Genomic DNA, 26,119 nt, shown 5'->3' with positions numbered 1-26,119 from the left:
CAAATTTTGTAAAACACATAGTGTGTAGAGTAAAATTTGTCCTTATGAGTTTGAACGGCCATTCTAATTAAAGCTTCGAAGGAACATTTCCTCCCGGAAAATAGGGCTCGGGCTCTCCTATAACTTCGTAAGTGAAAAATCTATAGCACGTGTTACCCTGTCGTTCCCACTAGGAGGCAACAGAGACTATTGTATAAGGCACAGCAAGTCTTGAAAATGGTTTTGCAGACCTTAGTTCAAATAGGTTTTGTTTGGTTTTTTGTTTGTTTGTTTTTTAACTAGGAGTTTCTGAAATTCCCTGTCCCTAAAACAGATCATCGGGGACAGTATTTATTAACGTTTCCTCAGTCTCTATCCACTATTGCAGACAGAGTATCCTTCGGCTTCTCTAGTTCTGGATTTTAAACCTGGTATGGAGTACATTCTAGAGTGTGAGTGACATTCAGTTGATGATGATTTTAATTACGTGTTATAAAATAACTTTTAAGAAAATTATAAAGTCTCTGAGCGTGCTGTTGTCCTTCGAAATTATTTACTTTTTTTCAATTAGCAAAGGAGCCAAAATTTAGAGCTTATGCTCTTCAGTGGAGACGTAGGATGGGAACATTTTCTTGAGCTTCCTGGGGGCAGCTTACTCCCTCACTTCATTCTGGTTAGAGTGTTGGGGGAACCCATGACGTAGTGCTCTAATCGCCTGGGAGCACTTCGGGGACCCATCGCTGCGTCCCCGTGGAACATCCCTTCTCGTGCATCCTTCCATCCTTCCCATCCCTGGCTCTGGGCCTCTTCCTGTTTCACTCTCAGATCCCTGGAGCATCTGCCAAGACCTGAAAGTCACTTCTGTTCTGGCCAGCTCTTTCCCGCTCTCTTTTGAACGCAAGCTTACCTCTCCCTACATCCTGCACAAAATTGCCATTTCCCCTGAAATCCTCACCGCTTAAGGGGCAGCCAGCTTTACCTTAAGTCTCTGTAGCCTTGAGTCTTTGAGAGTTACTGTTTATCTCTAGAAGGCTTTTCCAAATAGGGTGAAATAACTGTCTGATCTTTAATGAGAGAAGTCACGAAGCAATTTCTGTCTTATCGCACGCTGTTGTATTTGGAGTCCCACGGTTGCCAAATTTGGTGTCTCTTCCAAATTCACCTTTTTGTCTGTGTCTTAATCCAATTTCTTCACCTTAAAAATTCAACCGGCTCTACCCAGACTCCTCTGTTTTTCTCGCAGGCACCACCTACCGTCTCCTTTTAGGAAAATTATTTGAATTAGTTCTCACTCTCTCATTTTCCTTATGATCCTTGCCAGTCATTCTCATGGCCGAGCCCTCCTGTACAACTTTTTTCTTTTCCTGCCCCCCACTTTCCTTTCCTCTGTTGGTTCTTCTTTCCTTCTCGTAGATGCTATCAAACACATTTCTGTTTGAGGATACGGGCTGGACAGATCGCCTCTATTTTGCCCACCTTGCTTGGTCACACGAGTCCCGTCACTGGCTTTAACACTGCCACTCCCCAGTGTCTTTCACATTGTGCTGACAGCTGGCTGTCCCCTGCTTCTCTTGGGTGTCTTGCCTTGACCACCTAGAGCTGGTCTGCACGGCCTTGTGGTTTCCCTTAGTGTCGGAAGTCCACAAGAGCAGCCAACACGATGGGTTTGCCGCTCTTGTTGCCTTGTATTTTTTAGTTTGCATTCCTAAGGACTAGTTGCTTTAATCAGTCTCTTTTATCCTGATTTTATTTTCACGTTCTCTGTTTTAGCGGGAGTATAGAAAGCTTTTTGAGGAAAACAAAGGAATGTACCATTTTGATGCGGACGCCACTGAACACTTGCACCATAAAGGCAACGCCAAGCTCCAGAGTCAGGTGCGCAACCCCTCCCCCCACCGCCTTCTGGACCCTTTAACTACCCACCGCCACAGGCCTCCCCTGAGCCGGGGCAACAGCCGAAAAGGACCTGCATCCTGAGGAAGTGAACGTTGCTTTGGAAGATCTCAAACACTATTCAGTCTCACTGGGTTGGGAAAGCTGGAACCATGTTTCGGGGGCAAAGCATTTCGTAAAGAAAGATCCTTCACACAATTTTAAACTTTTGTATCAGTTACTTAAATGATCAAATCTCCTGACGATTTCAGTTTTTATAGTGTACCGGTTTGTCGTTTTCAGCTGCAGAATTCATTTTCCGGGCGCAAAGTTTATTATAATTTCTCAGCTCAATTACCAGTGTGATTAAAAGTGATCTTACGTTAATGTTTCTTTCAGCGATAAGATTCTGTGTATTCCCTGAAAGAAATTTTAAAATTTCTTTTTCCACGCACACTTTAAAGTTGGTATCCGCATATTTCTTTTATTCTGAGTAGTTACAAAAGATGTCATTCTAGCATCTATTAAGATATAATTTTACATCAGTCTATTAAACGTACTCTGTGGAACATACATTCCTTAATGATTTGATACCCACCTTCATTTATTTAAAAAATGTACAAACAAAAAATTTAAAAAAATAAAAATATACAGATCAACTCTCCTTTAAGCTTTGGAAACATACTTTTTTTTTTCTCTCTGTATTCTTATTTTCATTTAATTTCTCCCACAAAGTTTTATCCTACCATAGTATGTTACTACACTTCAAACTCTCTCATTGATCACCCTAGCTAGTTCTCCGAAACAAAAGTCGTCCTACAAATAGGAATTCAAAAAAATCTGTTACATTTCCCGCTACCACAAAGTTCTAAGTGTTGAAAAGCTGCCTTTGTATTGAAATGCCATTAAAACCGCTGTTATTATATAACTTAAGGAGCAATTTCATAAAAAAAAATTATTTACACCTAAGGATTTTAATGAAAATACATTTCTGAAGGAAATGAATCATGATCAAAACTTTTCTGGGAATTTAATTTAAAAAGGGACACTGCTAAGAAAAAGCCAATCACTCTGACAGCTACGTATAATTCTGGTTTCTGTTATTAGGAGATGGAACTTATCGATCATTTTATAAACTAAAATAAGATGGAGATTGGTTGTAATTGAAATAAATAATTCATGACATGATATTATTAAATAATGCAGGGTGAAACTGAAAGCAATCTCATAAAAGCTCTGTGTGTGTGTTTTACTCAACGTCTATGGAAAAATTCAGTGCCCCCAGAGAACACTGCCTTCCCTTTGACAGAAAGACAAAATCGCACTATGTTTTCCTCCTTGTTCATGATTTACTCATAGACTTTTGAAGCCATCGCAGGGATCTCTGCAGCTCTGTCTCTACGTGTATAAAATGATCGTATCCATATTAACCCCTTATATATGAGATATATCTGTATATCGCAGTAATTTAAATACTTCATCCAAGTCCCAGAACTACGTTATTTAGTAGTTCTAAGTTATTTTTACTTCTTAAATATTTTTATATATTACCTGTTTACTTTTTTTGTACGTCATTAACCACAGGGGACCCACTGACCAACCCAAAGTGGCCAGAATAATGTGATTTTAGAAACTAGGATGATTAACTTTGGACATACTGATTTTACTTCGCTCTATTTGTGGAAGGGCTAATGAACTTTATGTGCTCTTTGTACTTTTTTTCAATGAAGGTTAAGTATAAAGAAGAGTATGAGAAAAATAAGGGGAAATCGATGCTTGAATTTGTTGAGACGCCATTGTATCAAGCTTCAAAGGAGGCTCAAAAGATGCATAGTGAGGTGAGTCCCTTTGATTTGCTATCAACTATTTTTTTCGTTTCTTTATTTTTAAGTATTCTCTACGCCCAACGTGGGCCTTGAACTCATGACCCTGAGATCGATAGTCACATGCTCTCCCAACTGATCACATCCTGTGATTACAAAGTTGACATTTTCAGTTTGTGTCCAGGTAAAAAGTCTGATGAGGAGGAAAAAAAAAAAAAGGAAAAGAAAACGAAGGGCTGGTTGCTTTATTTGCCTTTTATTTTTCAGCCACAATAGAACATTTATTAGATACTCTGTGCTAAGCAATATGATCAAACCTTTATATATGTCAACTAATCCCCTAGATTGATGATTACCCACTGAAATTAATTGTCTTCTCTGAAATTACATATCCAGGAAATGCCAATGTTTTAGGGCCTGGGAAAGTCATGCAAGATTCTCGTGTCTCTGTTAGCTTATTTAGTTGATTCCTCCCTCCCCCAAATAAACAGTGACATGGAAGTTTTAAAATATCAAGAGAAGAGAGAAGCTAAGATTTTTTTGTATGTATGTACTTTGTTCTCTACTTAAAATGATGCTGAGTCGTGTCCAGATATTTCCCAAATGATTTTGCTCTTTCCCAGTGAGACTTCTTTTGTTCGTGTTTTCTCCCTACATTTTGGGGGACCAGATACCAGGCACAGAAGCCAACATCCAGATTCTATGGGTACACCAAGTTATTACTTCAGAGGGACAGAAATAGTGGACAGTACTATCAGCCAGCTGACTGCAGCCCAGTGTTCCGGGGTTTTCCAGCTATGTGTGCTCCGTGGGCACCATCTTTTCTGTTCTCCAGTAACAAGACCGAAACAGGGAGAAAAGATAACTTCTGGACCATAGAACTCTCACAAGAATTTTGAAAACAGTTTATGTGCTGTTGGTTGGAATGTCATAATTCCTCTTCTCAGGGAAAGGGCACTCAGACATTACTGTGGCTTGTTGAATTGTCCAAGTTGTCTGATTTCTTCTTCAAGCAAGAAAGGAGAAGATCATCGCGTGTATTTTTCCTATCTTGTGACTTCTTAAGCCAATAGAGAGGAGTCTGATCAAGAATAGTCAGGTGAATCTTTCGACTAAATTAGCTGTTGGTTTTTACTGACCTGGCGGAGCAGGTAAATTTGGTCATAGTTGAGAAGCCCTACCACAACTTAGGTTTAGGGGGATTAGCTCTTACCGGCCTGTCTTTGTCTTTGTCAGTTTGGGCTGCTGTTAACCAAGTACCACAGACTGAGGGGCTTAAACAACAGAAATGTATTTCTTACGCTTCTGGAGGCTGGAGGTCTGAGATCAAGGTGCCGGGAGGTCGTGTTTCTAGCGAGATCCTTTTGTGGGGGGCAGATTGCTGCCTTGTTTCTGTGTCCTCGTGTAGCCGAGAGTAGACAGGGGAAGCAAGCTCTCTCGTGACTTGTAGGAGGGCGCTAACCCCATCACGAAGGCCTCCTCCTCCTCACCTCATCGATCCTGATGACTTTCCAAAGGAAAGTCCGTCCAAAGGATGGATCCTAATGCATCCATCACATTGGGGGTGGGTTTCAACATATGCATTTTGGAGTGACGCGAACATTCAGTCCTACCACCTTCTCTGCATTTCAAGAATAGTATGTCAAGTGCTGTGATGATGCCAAGTGGGGAGCTGGAAGGCAACCTCCGGGTTGAGCCTCCGGGGCCTGTAGAGTTTATAGTCCTCGCCCGGCTCGGCTCCTTCTCCCCCATCTCTCACTCATAGTCCTGCCTCCTCCTTTAAGGAAAAGACCAGCACCTTCAAACTGGGTTTTCTGTGTTCTTCCCATCAGCCCCGGGCTGCTATTATTTAGCTGTTTGTGCTACGTTGCCTTGCTTTATTCACAAAGGGACATGTTCCTGTTTTCCTTCTCTTTGATCCTGTCTGTACTTTTTCTTCTGAAGACCCCATTTTCCCGGCCCTTCTTCCTGCCCGTGGCTGTGGTGTTTGAACTCTGTGTCTCAGGGAAGCATATTGGGAAGACACATCCCTCGCTGCTGCCTCAGGATGTGCTTCCGTGGGTCTTGCTGTGGAGCCTGGGAATTGGATTTTAACAATATTCCGGGAGCTTCTGATGTTGGTGGTCCAGCGACCACGCTTTGAGAAACACGCACTCATGGAAGAAAACAAATAGTCCCCTCACTTAAAGTCATAAAAACCAGATGGATTAAAAAAACAAACAACCATCCCCCCAAACATAAAGAGAATCTTCTTCTTAGAGAGTCAATGGGCAAAGTAGGCCAACTTGTTTTTCTTTGCATGAAATGCTCAGTTGATTTTTTTTCTGTTGGGGATGGACCCTCAAAAGGGAAAGATTCCCTAAGAACAGATTTCACTATGCCGATGACAGGGATTTTAAAGGCACCTTCTGCACTGGAAAAGTGCTATTGTTTCTAGAAGTCTGCTACCTTTGCCTTTACCATTGCTGTGGCTACCTAGTACAAAAGGAAAATAAAATGTTGCCAACTGAAAATAAAAATCTGTCAAATGAACTAATCGATTCCTTTTGGTTGGCTGTTTTGACATCAGGTGCAAACAGCTTTAAGGTTTAACTGTAGTAATACATTTATTATATGCTGTGGAGTTTGCTTACATTGGGGGCTGAGTGGGCCTTTTGTTAATATTGGCTTTCAATTTTCACTATTCTGATTTCTGATATTGTCGCTAGGGGGGGAATTATCTTTTGCAGAGGCTGAGACATGTTTTCCCTTTAATTATAGCCATTGGCTATTGGATTTTTAGGCTCAGCAATTATGTTTCTGCTCAGCAGGGTTTGAGGAGACAGAGAGAGAGAGAAATCTCCCAATAGAAAATATCTTGAGACCAAATTTATACTCTAAAGGCTAGAAACATAAAATATCTGAAAATTTTAGATCAGTCGATGTGAAAGGTATCCAACAAAGTGGACACAGAGAGAAGCATCTGGCTTAGGGATGGTTTTTATCCTTAGAAGGTAAGCTTGTCAACGAGCTTCCTGAACCTCCTATGGGTAAAGCCAAGTGTTTATGATCTCAGGAATAGTCACTAACGTTTCTGTGACAGCCTATAATTAGGCTTCTCTCACTTTCTTCTATTCTAGGTATAGGTTTAATCAGTCGGCTTTCTAGAAGAAACCTCTAAATCTGGCTTTGGAAAGTTCTTTGTCTTCTGTTTCATAAATATAGCTCTCTTGACAAAAAGCATACTAAAGGTTTTTTTCTTCCCCCCTAGTCATGTGTTGGCCAGTTCTGGTCATAATCAACCATCCTCAATGACTTATTTCAGTAAAATATTTTTTTCATAGAAGAAAGGATTTTTGAAGTCAATTATCTGAAGTAAATAAACATACCCATATTTATATTTTTACTTTTTTTTAAAGAGACATTTTTAGTCTGGAAATGCCCTGGATTCAGCTTTATAACCGTATAATTTTGGTTAGTTCCACATAAAGAAGGGGACAATTTCTCATTGTTCTTTAATAATATCTATAGTTCCTTTAATTCAGAATGTTCTCAATGCAACTTCTTAATCACTTTGTTAAATTTAGTATTTCCAGGACGTCTATTGTGGCCTTTTCTGTGTGTGTGTGTGTGTGTGTGTGTGTGTGTGTGTGGTTCTACATAGGTCATTTGTTGAACCTGTTGTTCGTGACACAAATACAGGTGAGGCAACGACACGCTTCTCTTACCCTCCCTCGTGGCTTGGGAGAACTCCTTAATACAATTACCTATCTCTGCAATAAGTATATTATGAACCTGGAAATGGCTTTTCATTTTGCATTAGTAACAATCTCATGCAGAAATTTACCCTTATCATCTTTGTGATGCAATTTGAATAAAATACTTAGCTGGTAAAATACGGGCTTTTGTTTGTCCGGTAAGTATGGACATGGATGGACATGGATGGACAGTTTTGTTATTGGGAGAGATTGGTTTTATAGTCCTAACGCATGAGTTGCCGTTGGTTTTCAAACGCATCGTTCAAACGTTGGAATGGAGGGAATCTTAGCCAAAGGATGGCATAGAATGTCGAAGGGGCAGGTGGGGGTATGGATGCCTGCCCTCCACAGCACTGTGCCCATTCCCCTTTTCATTCCTTGTTGTGAACCTAGAGAACAATTTGTCAGTTTGGAGAGAAGACTCCTCACAGTGTAATTTAATTCATATCAAACCCCATAGATGGTAGAGAAAGAGTCTCAATGCCAAAATCATTAAAGGAAAATGTGCGCCAGCCTCCATTACATTTTAGAGATGGTCTTTGCTGAATTCACAAAAGGATAACACTGAAAGGGGTGAGAAGAACCTCAACATTAATGCTATTGTGCTTTAAATGGCCTTCCTTGAAACCAGATTTTTTTCCCCCGTGGATGATCCACTCCCTTTAGCACGAACCAGTCACGTGATTCGCAAATAGCCAACTTTACTGGTTTTCCTCTCCAATCCAGCTGACGTCAAACAATGACACGCTAGTAAGACGTTAAGTAGCCTCACTCAGGGCGCTCTCCCAGAGGCAGTTGGTACTTAACGGTTCTCCTTTTGTTTGGTAGAATTCTAAAATTTACGGTAAAGGTGGAATCGTGTTCTTGTGGCTCTGATGACTCTGAGGGGGTAGAATTATATAAGGAAAACATCAATTTTGTTCTGGGAACTCTGGTACTAATATCTTCTCAACAGTCACTAGTATTTTCTTAAATTTAAAATTACATGGTTTTATTTAACAGAAAGTTTACAGAGAGGATTTTGAGAAGGAGATTAAAGGGAGGTCATCACTCGATTTAGACAAGACTCCAGAATTTTTACATGTTAAGTACATCACCAACCTTCTGAAAGAGGTATGATCTTGCGATTTACTATTAAATATTGTGATAGAAAGCTAAAGAAAGAACCCAGGAAGTATTTACCCGACAGTTCTCTACTGTTTAAGATGTTAATCCGTTCCCCCACTCTCACTTTAACCTTTGTTAGTAGAGTTTTTCATTTTCATTAGAAACAGGAAAGTGTGTGTTAATATTTCCACTTAAAGTTGGGGGGAAAACTCACCCAGATTTCCTGGAAAAAACTTGAAAAATATTCTGGTTTTGTGTTTGGTTATATCTCGGAAGATCTATAAACAGTTGGTTTTTTTCTGCAGCACCCCTGTAGCATTCTCATGACATCTGATAGCAGAAATGAGATGCTCCAAGGTGAAGGTCTGAATAAACGGCACATTATTTATGAGTGGATTGTGTTCTCAGGGGGACAAATATTTAGCATATAGACCATAGGAACGCGTGTTGATTTTTCATTTTACTCCCAGCAGGACTCTCCCCATCCCCTAACTTGGTGCATTTTGGCTCACAATTAATGGATTACCTTTGTTGAACATTAAGGGCTTCGAACCTAACAATTAAAAATATCATGCTCCTAGTCCATCCGTTTAAAAATTTATTTTTGTTTTTGTTTATTAATGCCTGAAAAGTAACTTGGAGCTCTTCCATCTCCCTGCTTAAATAGATTCTCCTTAGGGGCGCCTGGGTGGCTCAATTGGTTAAGCATCCGACTTCGGCTCAGCCAGGTCATGATCTCACCATCTTTGGGTTCGAGCCCCCATCTGGCTCTGTGCTGACGGCTCAGAGCCTGGATGGAGTCTGCCTCCGATCCTGTGTCTCCCTCTCTCTCTGCCACTCCCCCACTTGTGCTCTGTCTCTCTCTCTCTCTTTCAAAAAAAATTTTTTTTAATAGATTCTTTTCACATTAAGGGGAAGTATTAGAAACCTCCATTTCACCCTGAATTTTGAACTGAAGAAACTATTCCTGAAAGAAATATCTTAAACCAGTGAAATAAATTCAAGTACAGTTACCTACATGAACTTCCTTAATAACTGACTGCCAGTTGGCCTTTACCGTTGAACTGCTTTTAGAAATTTAATGTGCTTCACTGTTGCGATGTATGTGGGACTGAAATAGGTGTATAATTTATGGAAGAGTGCTTGTGCTATCCTACCTTTTCTCACTGCCAGTTCTATGAAATTTTTTGAAGTTGAAGGCTAATCAAATGGCAACTTCCTACTATTATTGTCTTCCATTTAAAGAATATGCACTATTTGTATGAAATTTTGAAAAGGAAATCTTTTTCGCATTTATATACAAATGACAGTGTAAGGTCTATTTTAAGGTCCATAAATGACTTTAATGTACATGCCATTGACTTTCTCTTTCATTTCTCTTTTTGAATGAATCTTATTTTAGATTTATTGATTCAGAACGTATGCATCAGGATAGGAAATGGCCCAGAAGACGATGATTAAAAGATCTTCTAATTCAGTTTTTTTAAAAGGACTCTCGGTAGCTTAATGAAATTGTAACTTTTCTAAGTATAAGCACTTAGCTTTAAATTGTCTTCGCAGTTTTTACTTTATTATGGTTTTTACATTTATACTGCCATTCAGAATGTTCAAAATATTGTTTCATACTTCATTTCATTCTCCCAATTGCCCTTACACATTGGTGGAAAAAGTATTTTTATTTTCATTTTGCCTGTGTGTGTGGAATCAAGGCTCAGTTACTTAAAGTCTTTTGGAGGTCACATGACCAAATAAGCGAAGCACTCTGACTTTCATCCAGATCATTGGACTCCAGAGCTCTTTCCAAAATTACATTCGGGTCATTACAATGTCTTGTAGGCTATTAGTTAAGCAGAGGACTAGCTAATTTAATTATGCTGGACAAGGAGAAAATAACATCAAATAAACCCTAGAATTAACTGGAACATGACTTCTTATTATTAGAGGAAGCCTCATCTTTTATCTGCCAAGTTGGTCATAAGTGCGACCTAGTTGAATTGGATCAAGATATATATTGTTTTCATAATGCATTCAGTAGGAAAAAAAAAGAAATTCATTAGCAGAAAAAAAAACCCAAGTTATATATAAATATTAGTAAAGACATTTGGATCTACTTAAAATATAATGTTAAAATAGATGACACTCAAACTATGTATTATCAATCTGTAGGAAATTATTTGGTTTTATGAATCTGAATAAAGTGGGTTTTTTTTTTAAACTTTGGCTACATCAGTCCTTTTGATTTTGTAATTTTCAATTCTTTTTCAACTGTGATCTGTTGGTGGTTCATATTTTATAGACAGCTTTCAAAGAAATACTTCAAATAATTAATAAGAAGCATCCATTCCTAAGACCTTCCTCACCACTTAAAAGGGAGACATCTTTTTAAAATATGGCACCAATATGGTACCAAAATATATTGGAAGAAAGGATGAAAGGGAAATTACTGATAATACTGGAAGCCACCCTAAACATGACTAAAAGAGAAAATGAAGTCTCTGTGGGAAATAAGGAGCGTAAATACTCAAGAGTCTGATTCATTCTCTCTAGAAATATTTTCTCCTTTCTGTGATCTCTAGAAAACATGAGAAACGGTTTATCAGTTAAAGAGTGTCCCAGGAAGTGTTGAACTGTAATGTTCTTGTCTCATAGAAGGAATATAAAAAAGACTTGGAAAATGAAATAAGAGGGAAAGGAATGGAACTTAACTCAGACGTTCTTGACATTCAGCGAGCAAAACGCGCATCTGAAATGGCAAGTGAGGTGAGTATATTTATTCACCAGCTGAGAATGTAGGGATTTCTCAGCTGATTTCCTTGTCTGTAAATCTTTCTCCAAGATTATAGACAGTCCACAACTTCTGTGTATGAGATGAATACGAGTAGCTATGTCCTAGTTGTCATTTCCCAGTCGATGAACTAAAAAAAAAAAAAGTATGTTCACCATCTCCTTTCCACGTGGCATGAGAACCATGACCGTTTCCCCACTGTAGAGAAATATACATAAACCAGACTAAATAAGAAGCCCAACTACTTTTATGAGATTTAACTTGATCTTTTAAGTAAGTGAAAGGCAGAAGGTTGGGGACGGGCGTTGTGTTCCATCAAGAATTGCAGTACAGTTCACGAGCTCTCCTGCTCCCAGCCCAGCGGAGCCCTCCAGCCCTTACCCCAGCTGCTGGGTGAGCCCACAGCAACCTCTTTGGGAAATGAAATCCGTTGCTCACTTGGCATGGAATTTGTAGGAAGGAATGGAATGCTCCTGAAGCACTCAGTGCTTTCTTTCATCCTCGTGGTATGTTACTTTGGTGTCGGGTAATGACACTCTGCACGGAGGAGAGTCTAACTCAATTGAGCAGTGAGAAATTTAAAGTTGTGTCCCCGGATGTTGGTAACCTGTGATGGCGGTGATGAGGGTGACCCCATTCGTCAGGCTGCAAATGATAGGAGCCCAACTCAAACCCGGTTAAGCGACCAAGGGAATGTTTTGGCTTATGAATAGCGAAGTTCAAGGCCAAGTCTCCTTCAGGTTGGAATTCAAATGATGTCTGTCTTCCCTCATCTCTCAGTTCTGTTATCTTCTCTATTGCTTCAACCTCGGGAGGCTGCCTCCAAGTGATGGCCCCTCCTCACAGTAGGGTGACTCACCTCTGTGCCAGTAATCTCAGTGGGAAGTGAGCATCTATTTCTTATAGTGACAGTGAAGGTCCTAGGATTGAATCTCATTGGATCCACTTGTATCCTGTGCCCACACCCATCCATCCTAATCATTGTATCTGGAGCTAGAGGAGTGTAATGTGCGGATGATCTGGTATGGTTCTCATGGTCACTCATTTGTTTAGTTAACTTCTTTGGTAGTTTAGTCGTATCATATTTTAATATAAAAGATTCAAGATTTTTATGTGTTTTTAAAAAAATGTATACTCATCGTTGGCCATATTCATGTTCTTTAAATAAACTAAAGAAAGCACTGTGATGTCTTTGGCTAATACTGTCATCACACATTCTGAAATTAGTAATTCTGTACAGATTTTTCTGTTATGGTGACATGTGCAGTCCACATTCAGATGTAGAGCTTGTAATCACTTGTCCGTAATGCTCGGAAAGATCGTTTTAGACTCTCAATGGCAGAGTCCATCCCCATACAGTTGAATGGCATGATGGCAGAAGGAACAGCAATAAATGAGCCTTAGCATATGAAAATAGGAGTAAAAGACCAAAAGAAGCTATGAGTTACTGAACACTTATTCTGCCCTGGACACTATGCCATATGCTCTCTCACTGATCCTCACATGGATCCTGTATGCAGGAATTATTACGCCCATTTTGCAGATGAATAGACCAGAAATGTTAAACATTCCTTGTGTCAGACTGCAGTTGAGAGCTCTGGCCTCAAAGCCAGCCTTCTTTCTCTAGCATCAACTCTCTTAAACCTACCTCTCTATCCTCCAGCCCTTCAGACCGTTGTCAGTGAAAATTCTCAGCATGTATGGTAACAACCTTCAGAGCGTCCTATGCTCTTCTTCAGTGAGAATAGAGATACAGTTCTAAGCAGCTCAGAAAATTGAGTTCTAGGTGATCATTCATAGTACGAAGTAAGCTGTATTTTCTTCTTATATATTCAGCCATCTTTTGGTATCATTGATTATAGATAGTATGTTTATCCCCAGAGTGTATGAATATTATGAAATGTAGCCTTTTTTCTCTTTTTCTTTTCTTTTTTTTTTTTTTTTTCTTTTGCAGAAAGAATACAAGAAAGACCTGGAGTCAAAAATTAAAGGGAGGGGGATGCACATTGGCACTGACACCCTTGAAATACAACATGCCAAGAAAGCTTCAGAGATAGCTAGTCAGGTTAGTGGAGAGAATGGTGCAGATGCCTTAAAACCTGTATTTTGGAATTGAACAAATCGTATTAACAACCTGATTAACACATGGAATTTCCCAAAGCTTTGTGACTAGTGTAGAAGTTTGGAATGGGAACCATTCCAAATCATCATGCTTGTTTGAAAATTTACAGTTTCTGCTTTACTCATTTCCTTTAAATATATCAAAGAAAACTTGGGGGGAAGTCATGTTAATAGAACACACACACACACACACACACACACACACACACCTTATCTTATTCTTGTAATACAACAAATTTCACATTCGTCTAGGCTACAATAAATGTTTTCATACTATGTTTGTTTTATTTTAAATTTTTTTTTCAACGTTTATTTATCTCTGGGACAGAGAGAGACAGAGCATGAACGGGCGAGGGGCAGAGAGAGAGGGAGACACAGAATCGGAAACAGGCCCCAGGCTCTGAGCCATCAGCCCAGGGCCCGATGCGGGGCTCGAACTCACGGACCGCGAGATCGTGACCTGGCTGAAGTCGGACGCTTAACCGACTGTGCCACCCAGGCGCCCCTGTTTGTTTTATTTTAAAGGATAGGTCACATGCTGCCTGGTATATCTGTGTTTCCAACTCTCTGAACAGAACTTGAAAAATCACATATTGAGACTCCAACATGAAAGCGATAACCATTTCTGCATGATTTGGTTGCACATTCTTGAAATAATCCCTGTTGACCTCATCACCGTGCCTGAAATTCTTGCAGGGTTAGCATTTTGTATGAAAGTATTTTGTATTAAAGTATTCTATATAATGAATGACCACGTTCATTCATTTAATATTTTCCTCTTCATGTAATACATGTAACGACAGGATTTTAATTTAGAAGTTTTGGCTTAGATGCTATGATATGATAGATAACAGATAACACAGTGCAGGAGTCAGACCATATGTGTATTTTTTGGAAGGAAATACCTCAGAATCAGTTCCATACCTCTTGAACTCCTCCAGCAATTTTTTTTTTAATTTTATTTTTTTATTTTAGGATGGAATTTTATTTTTTTTCTTAACTATTTATTTTTTTAATATGAAATTCATTGTCAAATTGGTTTCCATACAGCACCCAGTGCTTATCCCAACAGGTGCCCTCCTTAATGCCCATCACCCACCCTCCCCTCCCTCCCACCACCCATCAACCCTCAGATTGTTCTCAGTGTTTAAGATTCTCCTATGGTTTGGCTCCCTCCCTCTCTAACTTTTCCAGCAATTTTGAGACTGTAAGGGTGTCACTGGAGGGGGTGCCTGGGTGGCTCAGTTAACTGAGTGTTCAACTCTTGGTTTTGGCAGAGGTCATGATCCCAGGGCCATGAGATCGAGCCCTGTGTTGGGCTCCATGCGATTCTCTCTCTCTCTCTTTCTCTCTCTGTCACTCTCCCCGACTCGCACAATAAATAAATAAGTCAGTCACTGGAGCAGAGAGTATTTGGAAAGAGGTGATTTTGTGAGAAGCGTTTGTAAAGAGAATATTGGGGTGCAGGTTAAGGCATGCTGCTCACTTACCTCAAGGCTGAGCAGGGGGGTGGGAGGCGGGGCGGGTTCAGTGGAACTACCCTGAGAGCTGTAATGTGACCCTTGCAGTGACCCCAGGAAGAGCTGGCTCAGGATTGACTCCTCTCGGGAAATCTGGAGGGTAGGAGGCAGCCACTGATTAACTGCCAGGTGCTGCATGCCCAGAGTTAGGGACTGGCCAGGGGGATGGGATGATTCTAAATGGTTTAGACAAAGCATCTGGGGATGGCGTAAGATGCTTGACCAACAGGGGTTTCATTTAGAAATGGTGGAGTTGGGGGACTGCATGCCGAACAGGCGCTTGAAAATCTTTCACTAGACCTCTCCTTCCATTCTTCTCCTGAGACATTGCCATCGTTGCATATTTGCTGTAGAACCTTCCAGATCTATTTTTATGTGTAATAAAATAAACATACACGAGGCACACATGGACTTAAAAATCCGTAAATACCATGTGTTTTGATCTGTGCTTTGTTTTTCTCGCTTCGTATTATGGACCCTTTTCCGTGTTGCTTCATATAGTTCTACCTCATTCTTACAGGAGGATTAAGTGTTTCATAACACGGATGTGAATATGCAACCATTTACCTTTCGATGTGTCACAGGCATCGCCACATGTAAACGACACGTGAAGTGTACTAACATGCTCTCGATACCACGTGCCAAAATCAGAACCCTTAATTTTCCCCCAGATCTGCTTTCCTTTTCCACTCCCTTCTCAGCAAATGGCATCAGTGAGGTCTCAGAAGCCACTGAGATTCCTTTTGTGGGCAACTTTATTGACTCCACCCCCAACATGGTTTCTAAATCCATCCACTTTGCTCCGCCCTAGTCCAAGCTCTGTCTTGTTACTCATTTCGTAGATTTTTTTTTTTTTTTTTTTTTTTTTTTTTTTTTTTTTTTAAAATTTTTTTTTTTTTCAACGTTTATTTTTATTTTTGGGACAGAGAGAGACAGAGCATGAACGGGGGAGGGGCAGAGAGAGAGGGAGACACAGAATCGGAAACAGGCTCCAGGCTCCGAGCCATCAGCCCAGAGCCCGACGCGGGGCTCGAACTCACGGACCGCGAGATCGTGACCTGGCTGAAGTCGGACGCTTAACCGACTGCGCCACCCAGGCGCCCCATCATTTCGTAGATTTAATCGTACTTTTTAGTGGTGGCTTCCTTGGGCCACGTAATTAGCTACCAAGAAACTACCAAATCACTACTTACAATTCTCTGCAATTTGTCTCTTTATTAGGAGAGGGCAATATCCAATTCAAGGTACTGGATTGGGGTAAGGGGGTTGGGCGTGAGGGATTCGAGGCTGGAGAAGAGGTTTCAAAATCATCCTCATGGGCCTGAGAATTGAAACCAAAAGAAAGCATCCTTGCCCTACAGAAAACAATGTGGAAAGAACATAAATTTGTGATTTTACATTTTTACCTAAGACAGGTTTCTAAGACCTACTCCTTTTATGACATGTTAGAATGTCATGTCTTTCCTTCTAATGGTATAGATTTGTTTTACTCAACCATATGCTGCTTTCAATTTCTCTGTGTACCTTAGGGCTGGATGCTAGCTATTGAGAGGAGGGGGGAAAAAGGCCTGGGGGGTCAGCTGTCCTATGATTGCCCATACATCAGGGTTGTGGTGATGTTATTATCTTTGCCATCCAAAGATCTCATTTGCGTGTAATCATAGCCATGTCCCATTTTACCCAATTGACAGGCTTTCACATTCATTTCAGCCAAACTTTGGGGCTTTTCTGTAGTTCAAGGTTTAATTTTTCAAAGAAATGAATGAGGTATATATTGCTACATGAATGACTCCCAATGGTTAAACCCTCTAATACCTATGGAATTGACCATAGGACTTCCTTTAGCCAAGAGGACATTAGCAAACATGACTCAGACAGAGCCTCTAAAAGCTTTTGTGCACGGGGGCTTGCCTTTTGGAATAAAGGTGCTGTCATGTTGTTTTAAGCCTTCTAAGTTTTAGAGTGTTTTATTGTGCATTAATACATAAATGATGTCACTAGTGTCCTATGTAGTCCATGTGCTTTAGAACGCTTTTAGATTTGAACATTCATATTGCAAAATTAAGTGACATACTTCTACCCTGGGACTGTGGTGGCTGTGTAAGATCAGTGCCTCAGTTTCTTTTTTAAAAAAATGTAAATGTTTATTTATTTATTTTGAGAGAGAGAGAAAGAGATCGTGAGTGGAAAGGGGCAGAGAGAGAGAGAGAGAGAGAGAGAATCCTAACCAAGCTCTGTACTTTTTTTTTAAAGATTTTTTTTTTTTTTTAACGTTTATTTATTTTTGAGACAGAGAGAGACAGAGCATGAACGGGGAGGGGCAGAGAGAGAGGGAGACACAGAACCGGAAGCAGGCTCCAGTCTCTGAGCCATCAGCCCAGAGCCTGACGTGGGGCTCGAACTCACGGACCGCGAGATCGTGACCTGAGCTGAAGTCGGACGCTTAACCGACTGAGCCACCCAGGCACCCCTCAAGCTCTATACTTTTAATGCAGAGCCTAATGTGGGGCTCGAATTCATGAAACCGTCAGATCATGCATGACCTGAGCTGAAACCAAGAGATGGAAACTCAACCAAATGAGCCTCCCAGGCACCCCAGTGCCTCACTTTCTACATACGTTATCCTTCAAATGAAGTGCTTTGTTTCAGGGCCTTAAAGAGGCTTACTGAAAATGGGGGGCTTTTTATAGACGTACTGATAATGACTTTTGTGATCTTGCAAGTTAAATACTATTACTTCAACTGTATTCAGAAAAGTGAAGTTGAGGCTCTGAGTCAGTGAAAATAGGCCAAGTTATGAATAGAAGATAGGGCAAAATATAATATTTCTCTGCGATTGAGATCTTTGTTTATACCTTTTAAAATTTAGGATATGACAAATAAGCAAGCCAACATTTACTCTATACAGGGAATGTACAAATCTCGATTATGGCACATCTACAGTATGTTAACATAATAGGAAATAACTGTTTCAGAAGAAATTTAATTAGATACAGTCAATCGTTTTCTTTGAACAAAATTTTTCATTGAAGAATACATACGTACAGGAAAGTGTACAACTTGTGTACATCTTGCTCTATTTTTTATGATGAGTTTTCAAATGTGACAAGTCTCTGAGCCATGTTGTGTCTGTGTAATTATGACTGTTTTGTGAGTAACACATAATTCAGTTTAAGCTGCTCAGATAATTTATTGTTCTTAGAACCAAACAGTAGAGGAAGCCCTGGGCACGGCTTGATCTGGAGCCCAGACCATGTGATTCGGTTTTAGTTTCTATTTTCGGGTCTCAGGCGGGCTTTCTTCTGTTTGCAAAGAGGCTTTTCGTGGCTCCTGGGGTCCCCTTCTTCTCCACCCATGTCTAGAAGAAGAAGACAAACTTCTTGATATCTTGTGTAGTAAAAGAATCACCCTTATCCCTGGAGCAGTCACGAAGCACCAAGGATGGGGTCTAATGATTTATGTAAGCCCAAGAGGACCCTCAGACTTAGGCCAGTCTCTCACCCAACTGCATTGGGGGAGCAGTGAGTTGCCTGTTGGCCAGTCAGGGGGTGGGGGGTGGGGGAAAGAGGGACTGGATTCCAGAAAAGCAACCAACAATGATTCACTACAGAGCAAAAAGTGACAGTGTTACAATCACGTTTTATTGATATTCATCAGATGAATTATATATTAACCAATAATTGATCAATTTGATCATATTGAAATATAAAAACTTTCCCCTTGGCTGTGTTCTCTCTCCTAATTCAGGTTAGTAGAAAACAGCCTTCTGATTACTTGTGAATAAGTCACTCCAAGCCATGTTCCTCCCACAAGTTAAAACTCTTCCTAGTTTTGTAGAAATAAAAGAAGTAAGAGTCAAAAGCCATGATCCTGATGTCAAAATGACATCACAGTTTTCAACGGTTTTTCAAATTCGCGTGGAGCCCTCACTGCGTGTTTTATTTTCTCCAGAAAGACTATAAGAGAGATCTGGAGACTGAAATAAAAGGGAAGGGCATGCAGGTGGGCACAGACACTCCTGATATCCAGAGAGCTAAGAAGGCATCCGAAATGGCCAGCCAGGTAAGAAACAGATGGGGATACAAGGTTGACGTCAGACACAGTGAGTTGTGTGTAGAAAAAGCGTAAATGGCGTCTTCACACGTGTAGCTTTGACAGTCAGACACGCAAATATCTGCATTACGATGGAAGGTTAAGCAAAGCTCTGAAGATTATTTTCTGTTCTTTTAGAAAGAATATAAGAAAGACTTGGAAAATGAAATTAAAGGGAAAGGGATGCAAATAAGCATGGATATCCCGGACATGCTTCGAGCCAAGAGGGCATCGGAGATCTATAGCCAGGTTGGTAGGAATGCGTTCTTCTGATATTCAATCACCATATGCTTCGTGTGTCTCTAAGATTGATATCTTTTGAGGGCATTGTATTCAAAGTCAGTGCACTCTATTATAAAGGAGCTATTGGCCAAACTTGATTAATCTCACTAACAAAAGGGACAAGTGCTGTAAATTCAATTCAATGGATGTTACTGAGTGTCCGGGCTCCCCTGTTTGAGTCCAACGACATTTTGATCTTTTTATTTTTATTTTTTGACTCTGCACACTTGAATCCAGTGCTCACATTACAGAAAGTGATTACATAATCGTTTTAATCGTTTCATAATGCATATTATCCTTAAAACAATCAGCTCCAACTAAGAGTGAATAAAACCACACAAGGTGGAAGGTAAAATAGAATATTAACTAAAAATTAAGAGAAGAACTGTTTTCTTGGTAAGATTTAATTTACCAAGTGTACCTACCTGTCACATGTCCTCTAGAAAACCCTTTAGAAAAAAAAAAAAACTCTTATAGAAAAGCTGGATATGAATATGACCACAAAAGACTATATGCAATGGAAGAAGAAGTTCTTGATAAAATCTGATCCGGGCAAAAAATTCATTAGTGAATATTGTCTTTGCTATCCAATGTACAAGGAAAAGAGTGCATCCCAATGGAAAAAAAAATAATAAAAGGGGAATGAAAAATTAAAAGGGTTATAGAAAACTGACCAAGGAATTACATTTGATTAACGGGATTTATGAAGAAGATACTTTTCGACAAAATCTGACCAAATTTGTTAACATTCCAGTTAAAACGTAAGCAGTGGGTCTAAACACCTGCTGGTGCAAAAGGGGGTGTCCTGATGGCCGTCAAATGCCAGAGGACTTGTGTGCTTCGCGGCCTCCTCAGATGATACAGCTGTTGGATGGTCCTGAAGTGCGTGTTCGTCTGTCCTCAGTGTTTCATGCTGGCACATGAACTTGTAGAAGTTGGCTTTAACTATATCGGCTGACTAAACTTAGAAGTAAATACGTAAAATAGGCAAATGGCCATTGGAATCAGTGGAGGAAATTTACTGTGTCTAGAATGCCAATCTCATTCATTCATTCAGAAAATACTTTCATTTACATGCAAAACTAGACCTGGTTTTGCCCTTGGGGAACTGCAGACTAATCTAATAATCAAAAATCATGCAAATATTACAAAATGTGACGTATGCCACCAGGAAGTAAGGCATCAGGCGTAAAGGCTTTCCATAGGAAGTGACACCTGAACCATCAGAATTCCTGCTTTAACTTGATAGCATTGCTTTTGTGTATGTGTGACAGAAGGATACATCTAACTTCAAGGAGTTTTAATTATTTAGGATACAGTTGTAATGATGCTGTGCTGAGTCTCAATAATAATTACCTTTCTTCACAAGCCGCAGCATGCCATCATGGCTAACTTCGCTGGCTCTAGACCCAGAGTGCCTGGGTTCAAATCCTTGCTCTGACACTCCTTAGCTCGTGTCTCAGTTTCCCCATCTGTAAGAGGAGACAGTGATAGTATCTGCTTGTGGGGTTGATTCGGTGTGTTAATGAGGGTCTCAAACCAAACCTACAATGTAAAAATGCTGGTACTCAGAGAAGGTATTGGGGCTCTCAGTAGTAATACATTTACCAGACAGAAGAATTGAGATTTTTATCTCAACTACAGAAATGCTAGTACCTTTCCATTATACAAATGTCTCTTTTTCTGAAGTAGGAAGCAAAAAGCATAAATCCAGAAGCGTGAGACATAGCGGGTGGAGAGAGCCAGCTTACTTGCAGGAGCTCTAGGGGCTCCTTTGAACAGGGACCAGGCTGCTCATCAAAGAGTAGGTTTCTTCTGTGTTCTCGTCACCAATTCCAATGCATGTATGTGGAGGCTTCCCCACCCCGACGGCCAGTTCTCAGGCACCAGTCGGGTATGGGAGAATTCAGCTCATCTCTGACACCATCTACTGGAAGACAGCACCAAGTTCCATAGGTTGAGGGTTCAGTCCTACGGGACTGTCCCCCTCCCCTCTTCAGATACCAGTTGCGCGCTGTCTGTCACCTGTGCTTTTGGCCAACAGGCTATAGACCAGAGGTTCCCGGGACGCCCCCCCCTCCTTGGGTCTGATTCATTTGCTAGGGCAGCTCACAGAACTCAGAAACATTTTACTGACTAGATCAGTGGGTCATTATAAAAAGTTATGACTCAGAACAGCCAGATGGAAGAGGGCATGGGGAAAGGTCGCAGAACTTCCAAGCCCCCTCCAGGTTCATTTACCATTTCCCCCAAATCTCCAAATGTTCACCAACCCGGAAGCTCTCTGAACCCTCTCCTTCTGGGTTTTTATGGAGACTCCATTACATAGGGCATAACTGATGAACTCATTGGCAATTGGTGACGATTCAGCCTCCAGCCCCTCTCCCATCCCCAGAGGTTGGGGGTTGGGACTGAAAGGTCCAACCCTCTAATCACAAGTTTGGTTTCCTTGGCAACCAGTCCCATACTTCAGTGTGTCCAAATACCATTTTGTTAACATAGCAAGAGATACCTTCATCACTCTCATCACAAGAAATTCTGAGAGTTTTAGGAGTTCTGTGCAAGAAATAGGGACAAAGACCATAGATATATCTTATTATAACTCACAATATCACAAGGTTCTAAACTTAGGAGTGACACAGAGGCCAAGCCCTCCAGAGGCCTTTGAATGGACTAGGGTGGGGACCATCGCCTGAGAAGAGGGGAGGCCGCTTTTCTACTCTGTTTTCTTACTCTGTTTGCTTACTCCCTTGATTTTTGCTGTCACCTCAACAACTGCTTTGAATCAACATATATGGAAGAGGCATCATTTTCTTTCTATCTCTCATGCCTGTGGGCACACACAAATGCACACACAGTTTCAGATTCATGTTAGCTGTTTCTATTTCTAGAAAAAGTATAAAGACGAAGCAGAGAAGATGCTTTCTAGCTATTCTTCAGTGGCAGATAGTCCTGAAATGCAGAGAATCAAGACAACTCAACAAAACATTAGTGCGGTGAGTAGTAATTCCTTGACAGTTGCCACCTTGAAATTTTGTTTCCGTTAGGAGGGCCTTTGTTCCTCATTGTCTGATTGTGGCATTGTTTGAATTTTCTGTCAAACATATTATCTTTACTTCTTTAACATAATAAGAGTACTTTTAAAGAACCAAAATTCGGGGTGCCTGGGTGGCTCAGTAGGTTAAGCATCTGACTTCTGCTCAGATCATGATCTCGCAGTTTGTGAGTTCGAGCCCCGCATTGGGCTCTGTGCTGACAGCTCAGAGCCTGGAGCCTGCTTTGGATTCTGTGTCTCCCTCTCTCTTTGCCCCTCCCATGCTCACCCTCTGTCTGTCAATAATAAGTAAACGTTAAAATAAAACATTTTTTAAAGAACTAAAATTCAACCAAGTAAATTTAGAGATCTAATTGGTTTTATTCAATGATTCAGGAATCAGGAGGCATCCCATCTAACAAATAAATAGAGGATGATCAGTAGAGAGGTACAAAATGTAAGGCCTTTATAGGCCAAAGCTGCAGGACAAGGAAGTTATTAGCAAGAGAAAAGACAGGATTGCTTCAGACAAGGTCACCTTCCCTAGGAAAAGGGTGGGGGTCTATCATGCAGATTACCTCTCTAGCGCTGATCAGGAAATTCCAGGCTGATTGGTTTAAAATTCTGCTCTTGGGAGAGGCTGAAACTGCAATTAGGTTAGGTATTAAGTCTTGATGGGGTTTAACATAAGTGACTCCATTTTGGGCCTCTTGTTTGTTCTTTAATAGTACCAAATGTTCTTACAAGGTATAATTTATCATGATTGTTTTGGAATTACAAATTCAAATCTTCTTCTTTGGTACAAGCAAGAGTTCTTTTTAACTGAAATTTAAAATTTTACTTAGGAAAGAGGTCTTAATCTTCTACACAGATTTTACTTCAAAGAGGAGAATAATCATATGAAGTGATTTTCTTGCAGGTCACTGATTTAAAATGATAATGTATTTAGGGATTTACTAGTTTGTAACCAATTCTTAAACTTTCATATTTTTTATTTTCAGGGATAGGAATTAAGGGACTGGGTCTACATTTAATGGATATATAAATTTGAATTACAAAATTATAAACATTGACCAAACAGCCAATATTTTTATGTAGAACTAGCTCATTAGTCCTTTAGGAGTTAAGCAAATGTCTCATCAAACTGTATATTGTGTTAAGTCTGAGGGCTTTTGGAATCTTTTCTACTTTGAAATAAATTGGCAAGCTCCAAACCTCAAGGTGTGCTAGACAGGTGCCTCTGGGGCTTTCAAAGCAGGTGTGCTAATAAATGGAAAAGTCTGGCTGGAAGGGAAGATCTGGGAAAAAAGCTGTTTCCACCCTTATCTCCTGTGATTCCATGGTATTCTAGATTTTTATCTTGTGGAGGAAAACTTCTCTGGGGCCTACTCTCCTACCCCCACCAGGGCCTCCTGGATTACCTAGTCTCAACAGAGGGAGCGGTTCTGTCCTCACATGCTTTTCTTACAATTATTCTATTATTCTGTAAACATTTTTTTTGTTTTGTTTTGCTTTGTCTTTTACAATATTTATTTATTTATTTATGAGACAGAGGAAGGCAGAATACGAGCGGGGGTGGGGGGCGGGCAGAGAAAGAGAGGGAGACACAGAATCCGAAGTAGGCTCCAGGTTCTGAGCTGTCAGCACAGAGCCCAACGCAGGGCTCGAACTCACGAACCATGAGATCATGACCTGAGCTGAAGTCAGACACTTATCCGATTGAGCCACCCAGGCACCCCAGTTTGCTTTGTCTTTGAAAGGGGTGGCTGTTGGTAGGAGTGGAGAGACATGTGGGAAGGTTAATGAATAAGTGGAAGACAAGGGAAATAGAATGAGGAAACTTTGATGTTGGTGACAGAACCAGTATTTTCTTTGAAGAGAATGAAGGCATCTTTGTGTTTGGAGAGTAGCACTTGCTTAAAATTTCATGCTGTTTTTGAATTAAATGATACTGCTTAGTAAGCTTTTATAATATGCACTTTGATTTTCCTCAAACACACATGTGACATATATTCATATTTAAAGCTGGGAACTCTAGTTTGCCAACTTATATCCTTAGACCAAATAATCTGCGGCCACCTAGGGTAGCATGCATGCTCTAGAACAAGTATGAGAGGGTTACTTGGGGAATACTATGCAATATGAAACCAGAATTGGGCATTTATTGTGATAATGGATTATTTAATTGATTGATATGACCTTGGTACTTGTAAATAGAGGCTGTATTCACGTTACTTGAGAACCTGAGACATTGTCTTTCTTTTACAAGAATCTAATCTAGGACTTGAATTCTAATACGCTTATAGTTATTCTTTCCTTCTCTTATAATTAAGGTATTTTATAAGAAAGAAGTAGGAGCTGGCACGGCCATAAAAGATACTCCAGAGACTGAACGAGTGAAGAAAAATCAGCAGAATATTAGTTCAGTAAGTTCTCCATAGCATTAATTATCCTTTCCAAAAGCAAACATCAGCTAGATAAATGTTTTCAGTTCTTTGCTAAACTGGCTGCTTTTCTTTTATTCTTCGCTTTGTTAAAATGCTGTTTCATCAAATATCAAAGGTCTCAGTTTCAGAAGGAAAACTGTAGCCTTGTTCCCCTTGAACCTAAAGCAGTGTTTCATCTTGATATATCATAGTGCACAAGAGATAGATCACTTTAATAGTCCAGTAATGAAATCTGGGATTAGATTTCATCTTTTGAACAGAATTTTAACTGTATTAAATTTTTCAGAGAAAAGATAAATTTCAGTACCTCTCCACAACTTGGAGGAAAGAAATTTTACCCTGTAGAATGATTAAAGGCCCTTAGCACATTGATTTGGTGGCTTAAGAGAAGGTTTCAAAGGCCCCGTTTGCCTTTTTCTTTTTCCAGCTCCCAGCAAAACAAAAACATGCACCTTCACCATGATTTGTAAAATAATTTACCCTCCAGTTACCTTTGAGCTTGGGGGGAAGGGTAGGGGAGGCAAGGAGCAAGTACTGTGATGGGTAAAAAACTTCTCCATTCAGTGCTTGACAATTTACAATGAATAATTGCTATCTTTACCAACAACAATTCTTCCATGGATATTTAGTTTCTTGTTGAGGAAGTCATAAAGTTCTTTCCTGAAATCCCCTTCTTTTCTTTTCTTTTCTTTTTTTTTTCAGAGAGAGAGAGAGAGTGCTCATTTTCAGAGCATCTCAGTCAAATGCTCAGGGCTCCTGGGTGGCTCAGTCCTTTGGGTGTCTGACTCTTGATTTTGGCTCAGGTCATGATCCCAGGGTCTTGGGATCAAGCCCCATGTTGGGATTCATGCTGGGCATGAAGACTGCTTGAGATTCTCTCTCTCTCTCTCTCTCTCTCTCTCTCTTCCTCTGCCTCTGTCCCTTGCTTGCACTCTCTCTCTCAAAATAAAATAAAAATAAAAATAAAGAGTCAGGTGCTCAATGAACTGAGCCACCCAGGCACCCCTGAAATCCCTTTTGTGACCTTTCTCTTCACCTTCACTCTTAGACACAGAGCCTTTCGTTAACTAATTCAAGTAGGACTGGTCTGGTTAGACTTACATATCAGTCAAGACAGTATGTGGCATTCTAGAGTATGAGTATGCGTTGGCTTTTGCAGAGAAAAAATAGAAAAGGCAAGGTAATGCTGTATTAAATCATATTTCAAAAAAATCTGCAGAATACTAGTGCAGTAAAATTTCTGTAGTCTGAATGAAGCTAGCTCCTGAAGGAGGCTTACAGAGAAGACCTTACAATGAGGGTGTTCCCATCCACCATGGC

The 26,119-nt window shown here is 40.3% G+C and overlaps 1 protein-coding gene across 13 annotated transcripts in view; it reads left to right on the top strand.

Annotated features, from left to right (window-relative positions):
• The window catches only part of NEBL (nebulette), a 363,233-nt gene that overhangs the window by 293,733 nt on the left and 43,381 nt on the right, over positions 1-26,119 (top strand). For 10 of the 13 annotated variants that reach the window (XM_030321277.2, XM_030321276.2, XM_030321275.2 and 7 more), the window contains 9 exons: positions 1,750-1,854; positions 3,582-3,689; positions 8,414-8,524; positions 11,168-11,278; positions 13,258-13,368; positions 18,896-19,006; positions 19,175-19,285; positions 22,210-22,314; positions 24,686-24,778. The exons of 2 other annotated variants lie outside the window; for them this stretch is intronic. In XM_030321277.2, coding sequence (XP_030177137.1) covers positions 1,750-1,854; positions 3,582-3,689; positions 8,414-8,524; positions 11,168-11,278; positions 13,258-13,368; positions 18,896-19,006; positions 19,175-19,285; positions 22,210-22,314; positions 24,686-24,778 — 966 coding nt within the window. The remainder of the gene's footprint in view (positions 1-1,749; positions 1,855-3,581; positions 3,690-8,413; positions 8,525-11,167; positions 11,279-13,257; positions 13,369-18,895; positions 19,007-19,174; positions 19,286-22,209; positions 22,315-24,685; positions 24,779-26,119) is intronic. One more of the 13 variants, XM_030321279.1, reaches the window with a different exon arrangement.

The sequence above is a fragment of the Lynx canadensis genome, chromosome B4, assembly GCF_007474595.2.
Source record: "Lynx canadensis isolate LIC74 chromosome B4, mLynCan4.pri.v2, whole genome shotgun sequence".
Classification (NCBI taxonomy): domain Eukaryota; kingdom Metazoa; phylum Chordata; class Mammalia; order Carnivora; family Felidae; genus Lynx; species Lynx canadensis.
Note: the sequence above shows the minus strand (reverse complement) of the source record. Positions and strands in the feature narration are given on the sequence as shown.